This window comes from Rhopilema esculentum, chromosome 1, assembly GCF_057945365.1.
Source record: "Rhopilema esculentum isolate cy_ngs chromosome 1, ASM5794536v1, whole genome shotgun sequence".
Taxonomy (NCBI): Eukaryota; Metazoa; Cnidaria; class Scyphozoa; order Rhizostomeae; family Rhizostomatidae; genus Rhopilema; species Rhopilema esculentum.
This window is the reverse complement of record NC_142815.1, coordinates 3,748,651-3,755,655: the sequence shown is the minus strand read 5'-3', so window position 1 is coordinate 3,755,655 and position 7,005 is coordinate 3,748,651. Positions and strand designations below refer to the sequence as shown.

Sequence of the window (7,005 nt, the reverse complement as noted above, 5' to 3'; positions counted from 1 at the left end):
TTTTGTAAGGCAATCTTGATATAAATTTGTATCCTCAATGACAGAACAAAACAAAACAGTTTCCAGTGTAAGATCATAAGTTTTTCTTCAGAACATTACACCTCAAATCTTTCACGGAAGAGTGAAAACTATCCTTTAAACTTAATTTACATCAAACTATTATTATTAAATTTGATACGAAAATTAAGCTCAAAATGTCCCTGGCATGTTGCTCACTGCTCCCTGGCACAAATAATCCCAATGACACAAAATCTGGAACTAAAGATATAATATTTGTATCATAAGATGGTATCAAGATTTGTAGCGGGTGCACAAATTGCTCTTGGGATACAATTTTTCTGAATAGGAGAACTTTTTTTTGGCAAATAGAATTGATTGGCCTAGTTCCAAATTTCTGTGACATTGGGATTATGGGAGGCAGACATTACAAATGGCAGATGTGTCTCGACAGGTTGAATGAATTGAGGCATTTTAGTCGACTTCTTCCATTTTCTGTTGGTCAGCATCTTCTTCGTCAGCTTCTAATGGTGGCATATCTTCAGTTGATACATCAGCAACTCCTGAAAATTGACATTTTGTTTCATTAGGTTCGGCATAATTTTTTTTCAAGGAAGTATGAGCAAGAAAGGCCAAGACTCTAGCTCAGAAGAAACATTTTCTTTGGGGATTTTCTGCTTTCTTATTGAAATCATTACCAGCAAAAACAACGCAGGAGCATAGAAAATCACTTAGGTTGCACTGAAGAAATTTCCCTTAACACAATGTCATCCCAAAACAATAGACTTGTCCCCCAATATTTGACCAAGTGTCTGCCCCTGAGTAGAATGTATGCATGCCAAACTGGAATAGAGAAGGAAAGAGTAACACAAACCTGCAACATCTTCTTCGATGCCCAAACCAAGTTTGATCATCCTGTGGATTCTACTTGCGTGCGTGAATGGATCTTCTAATCCAAATCCAGAAGACAGTAACGATGTTTCAAAGAGCAACATCACGAGATCCTTGACGGAAATGTCATGTTTATCTGCTTCAATTCGCAGTCTCAAAGACTCCATTATGGCATGGTCAGGATTAATTTCCAGGTGCTTCTTGGCTGCCATGTATCCAAGGGTGCTTGTGTCACGGAGTGCTTGGGCCTTCATGATTCGTTCCATGTTTGCGGACCAACCATACTGACTTGTGACAATGCAACAGGGGGAATCAACAAGTCTGTTTGAAACGACTACCTTTTCCACTTTCTTGTCCAAAATCTCTTTCATGACCTGATAAAAAATTCAAAAAAGAGCGATGTCATTAGGTTTATATTTTTAGCAAAAATCTGTATTTAAAGGTTTTAAAGTAAATTAAAAAAATTTCAGAGGAATCTGTGGAAAGATGAAACTTTGCTATCCATCATTCTGTGTTGCCCCCTACAGTTCTTGCATGCGTTTCCAGAGTAGTAACAGATGGGGTGCAGTTACTACTAGGATAGATGCATGCTACGATTAAATATTTAAATAAATAACATTTTAATATTATTGTAAACAGGAACTGGTATAAAAACAACTGGGCCTGAAAATTTGGCAGAAATGCGAGCTTTGATTCTGGGATATATTCACAACTGCAAAATCATGGCAATGCCAAGCATTTCTGAAAATAAATGATAAGTACATTTTTGAGATTTTCAATGTTTTCCATTCTTTAAACGTCCCATTCAAACCTCTCATTTAAACCTTTCTTTTTCTGTTATTTCAGCAACCTTTCAGTAATATTGAAAGCTGTAAAATCCCAGGCCTAACAAGAAAATTTTCTGTCTGTAAACACCCTTCTTACCTTGCAAAGATCTTCGAACTTAGCCTTCAATTCTTCCTGTCTTTTCTTCTCATCTTCGTCTTCGGGTAGCTCAAGTCCTTCCTTTGTAACACAAACCAACTTCTTTCCATCATATTCCTTCAGCTGTTGGACAGCATACTCGTCAATTGGATCAACCATGTACAAAACTTCAAATCCTCTCTTTTTGACTCTCTCAACAAAGGCTGAATTTGCGACAATGTCCTTGCTTTCACCTGTGATATAATAGATATCCTTTTGGTTCTCCTTCATCCTTGAGACGTAATCCTTGAAAGATGTCATGTCATCACCAGATGAGGAACTTGAATACCTCAAAAGATCTGCAATCTTGTTTCGGTTTTGAGTGTCTTCATGGATGCCAAGTTTCAGGTTCTTTGCAAACTGCTCATACAACTTTTTGTAGTTATCTTTATCTTCTGAGATCTCAATGAACAACTCGAGGCATTTCTTCACCAAGTTCTTCCTAATGACTTTCAGAATCTTGCTTTGTTGTAGTGTCTCTCTTGAGATGTTCAACGGAAGATCTTCCGAGTCGACAATTCCCTTAATAAAGTTCAAATAATCTGGAATGAGTTCTTCACAATTCTCCATAATAAAAACTCGTCTCACATAGAGCTTGATGTTGTTCTTGGTCTTCTTATTCTCAAACAGATCAAATGGTGCACGTTTTGGCACAAACAGCAATGCTCTGAATTCAAGTTGTCCTTCAACAGAAAAATGCTTCACAGCCATATGATCTTCCCAGTCATTTGTCAAACTCTTGTAGAATTCAGCATATTCGTCATTGGTGATATCATCTGGGTTTCTGGTCCAAAGTGGTTTAGTTTTGTTTAGTTGTTCCATTTCATTGTAGTTTTCCTTAATTGTCTTCTTCTTTTTCTTATCCTTCTTGTCTCCTTCTTCATCTTCATCATCCGGCACATCTTCAACCTTGGGCTTATCATCTTCTTCATCTTCCTTTTTCTCTTCCTTCTTGTCTTCCTCTTCATCAGCTTCATCGTCACTGATTTCCTTGTCACGGGTCTTCTGAACCTAAAATCAAATACGTTACAGTCAAACACAAGTACCTCAAATCTGCAAACAATCTTTTGGTGGTACAAAACTTGAAAATGAACCAAGGTATCATTCTTTAGCCCCATGACAAACTATAAAGTTGCTACATTTATATCATTGATTCGACAAACAATCAGCATGATTCACACAGTCAATAGTGAGACTAGTCTTTGTGGCAAAACTGAGCAATTGGGACACTAGTATTTTTGATGTTTCAGTTGGAAAATGAGCAATTGGGAAACTAGCTTATTTAGCCAACCATTGTTGAGAAATGAACACAAGAAAGACAAGGTTTTAACACCCACCTGAAGGTTGATGGGATATCCAATGAACTGACTGTGTTTCTTCACAATTTCTTTAACTTTTTTCTCTTCAATAAAGTCAGTTTGGTCTTCCTTGAGGTGCAAGATGATCTTTGTTCCACGCCCCAGTGGCTCATTTTCAGTGTCCCTTTTGACAGTGAATGAACCACCAGCAGCTGACTCCCAGATGTACTGCTCATCATCATTGTGCTAAACAAAAAATTATTTCACTTAACAGATGGACAAAAAACAAAACTTTCTTTCAATTACAAGGAATTCACACAGAAAGTCCCTATTTGAATACATTTCACATTGTTAATAATACAAATTACTCAAAAGTGTGTGAGGTAAAAGGAACCCACTCAATCCTAATGTCGCTACCGTGGGCAAAGTCAGCTAGGACAACATTTGCCATCAGACATCCATGGAAGGTTGGGCCATCATCGGACACTCGTGTCCTTTGGTGGAAACTGCGAATTGGGATTCATCATCATATGGCAAAATGTCCTTTAACTTTCTTATCCTAAAGCAACAGCAGGACAGATAAAGTTTTTTAAACTTGGATAAAAGATTATGTACCTGTGTATTCTGGGGCCTTTATAAAGGAACAAAGCCAAATAATTACGAGGGTGATGTAATAAGGAGACAAAATAAAGAAGTGGAAGCCATGGATGAGATGGGGGTTATTCAGCAGTTTGTTGGAAGCAGGGAAAGGTGAGAGCAGGCAGGGGCATGGAAAAGGGGTAGAATGGGGTGGAAGAGGGGCAAGATGTAAGTACAGGCACAAGAAAAACGGATGGGGTAGAGAAGGAGAGCTGAGGGCACAGAGTTCATTGTAGGGAGAGGGACCGTGGAAGGAGGTTGGTGAGAGAGAGGACAAGGTAGGAAGGGGGGTGAGAGAGAGGGGAGAGAATAAAGTTGTAGAGGGATAGAAAGAAATAGGATTTAGAGATAGGGGCTTGAAAAAGAGAGAACAACAGAGGGGTAGTGTATAAGAGGAGTAGTGTATAACTTGAGTATGTGTTAGTTTATTCAATTTAGAAGGCAACAAGGAGGCTGGGAAATTACCTTGGTGATGACAGTGACTCGCTCTGCTACCAAGTAAGCTGAATAGAAACCGACACCAAATTGTCCAATCATAGAAATATCAGCACCAGCAGTCAGGGCTTCCATGAACGCTTTCGTTCCGGACTTCGCAATTGTTCCGAGGTTGTTGACCAGGTCAGCTTTGGTCATTCCGATTCCGGTATCACGGAGGATGAGGACCTTCTCGTCCTTCATTGGGATAATTTCAACTTGCAGCTCCTTGCCTGTGTCAAGGACAGTTGGATCTGTCAAGGATTGGTATCTGATTTTGTCCAATGCCTGTTAAAAGCAAAATATACTTCTAGATAGTGGAAAAAAGCACGCACTTAACGTGATTTCACTACAAAATCCGAGTTCTTCGAAATTTGAAGCGGGAACTTGTTGAAAAGATAGAAGGCGTTGCTTTTATATCTACTTGTACCCAACCTTTCGTTTTTAAACCCGAGAAAATAATTTTCTTACATAAATTAATTGCGGCTGGGTGTACTGAACTGGGCCTATTTTCCCCATAACTGAATCTGAATTTCTATTGGAATTTGACAGATTTACCAAAGTTTTCTACTGTTAGTAGAGGCACAGAGCTGAGAAGGACATAAAAGAATTCAAGCTAATTGTAATTAAGAAATTAAATAAGCCTGCCAAGAAATATCTTTCTGTGAATGAGTTCATTGCGCAAGTCCTTCGAGCAAATGTGAAAAAAGCACATGGCCTGGTCAGGAAAGGTAACGTTGCGGACAGTGGCCAAGATGTTTCATTGACAAAACATGACTAAAGAAAGAAACTTCAAAATTCCGTAACACAAACTAAATTTATACGTATAGAAGGACATAAAACCATGCTTTACTCACATCAGATGAGTTTGAGATCAACTCTCGAAGGAATATTTCCTTGTTTGAGTAAAAGGTGTTGATGATGAGGCTCATAAGTTGAGCAATTTCAGCCTGAAAGGCGAAGGTTTCGACTTCTTCATCTGCCATTTTGTTTGTGTTCTTAGTTCTCGTCGATGAGGAACAATTTCTGAGAGTTTGTGAGCTGCTGAGGCTTTAAATGCCCGTTCAAGTCAGCGTCCACGCGAAAGAGAAACTTCTAGTCGCTTCGGCAGAATTTCCACATGCTGCAAAAGAGATGACGATCCTGATTGGTTGATTTAAACAATGTTCTTTCTCTTGATTGGTTGGTTTGAAAAATACTGCACTGTAATTGGTCAGTTTCTAAGAATGCAGCCGTGACTGTAATTTCCAGAATGTTCCATAGAAGCACAGGGAGCATGTGCTCTCGAAGCGGAAGGAGATGTCTAGGCCAATCGGGGGAATCACCTTTTAGAAAATTCTAGAATGCACACTCATCTTCCAGCTGTCAATTTGGCAGAAATTGTTTCTCGGAAACACTGAAATTGTATTTTTAAGTACTAAATGTTATTAGCAAGAAATCAACTTATCTCTTCTTTGAAATTCTATAATCTTTTTATGCTATCATGATGAAAACATAAAAAACTCACCTTTTCGGGAAAAAACATCAAAATTACAAGCTGACAATTTTGAAATTGCCCATCGGATTCTAAAGTGAACTTTTTCGATTATAGTTATTTTCACATATAACCACTTTTTCGCAAAAAATGCGTTGATTCTTTGAAAAACGATTGAAAATACAAATGAAAAAATTGAGAAAAACAGGGGGAAAGTACAATTCTTGACAAAAATTATCCCAAATAAGCCCTCCCTTAAAGACAAATTCATGAAGTTTGAACCCGGGGTGTAGCTACATCTCCCGCTAGCTACACCCCGGGTTCAAACTACACCCAAATTAATTGAAGAGTAGGGTCTGCTTCAATCTCATATGAGATTGCTATATATAGCACTTAGAAGGGCAGCTTGTGAAAAACTTCTTGCTAAAACTTTTTTCAACCTTCTTGCTAAAACTTCTTGCTATAAAAATTGACTTAATTATAACAAAGATTATAACATCACCAGCAAGCCATGAAATCGATAGCAGAGGATTAGATGACGCATCTGTTACCTCTTACAACACTCTCAAACTCAAGGCTATACCAACTCGTAAACCCTTGCAATGTGCCCCCTTAAATCCAACCTCATCAACTCAATACCGTCGACCGAGCCCCATCAAGCCAACCCCGTCAAGAAAGCCCCCTCAACCCCATCCCCCATCCAATCCACAACAGAACCCTCATGAAACCTACCCGCTCGACCCAGCCCCGTCAACCCAACCCCTTTAACCCCATACCCTCAACCCAATTCCCATCAAACCAGCCACCACAATTACCCAGCCCCTGACAACCCGATCCTGGCAACCAGCCCCCATGAACCCAATCAGCTCAACCCAACCCTTGTCAACCCAAGACCCTTAACCCTAAACTAACTCCCTCAGCCCAACCTTTCACACAGAGGGGGCGCCAGAAATCTTCCGACAGAGGGGTTGGAGCTTCCAACAGGGGGCTAAAATGACTAAAATAAGCCGTTTTCGTACGTTATTTTGTCAAATTTGCTCCATCAATAACCTGAAATTTCCTCCGATGGGGGCTAGATGCTTCCGACGGAGGGGCTATAGCCCCCCCTAGCCCTCCCCTAACACAGCCACTGCTTTCACGGACCAATTTCTCTGCGCAGCCCCCTAGAAATCCCCTCCCAACCAACTGAACCCCCTCGACCACTGCCCTCAGTGCTTCAACCCAATCCCCCTCAAACCAACCCCCTCATTTCCAACCTTGAGACTGTTC

At 39.9% G+C, this 7,005-nt stretch overlaps 1 protein-coding gene across 1 annotated transcript; it reads right to left on the bottom strand.

Annotated features, from left to right (window-relative positions):
* LOC135690181 (heat shock protein HSP 90-alpha) lies at positions 1–5,360 on the bottom strand. The gene is made up of 6 exons (XM_065207648.2): positions 5,120–5,360; positions 4,254–4,550; positions 3,189–3,395; positions 1,813–2,862; positions 872–1,262; positions 1–560 (listed from the first exon to the last, which is right to left on the bottom strand). The coding sequence occupies exons 1-6, from the start codon at positions 5,246–5,248 to the stop codon at positions 472–474; spliced, it is 2,163 nt and encodes a 720-aa protein (XP_065063720.1). The 5' UTR covers positions 5,249–5,360; the 3' UTR covers positions 1–471.
* Positions 5,361–7,005: the final 1,645 nt, after the last annotated feature.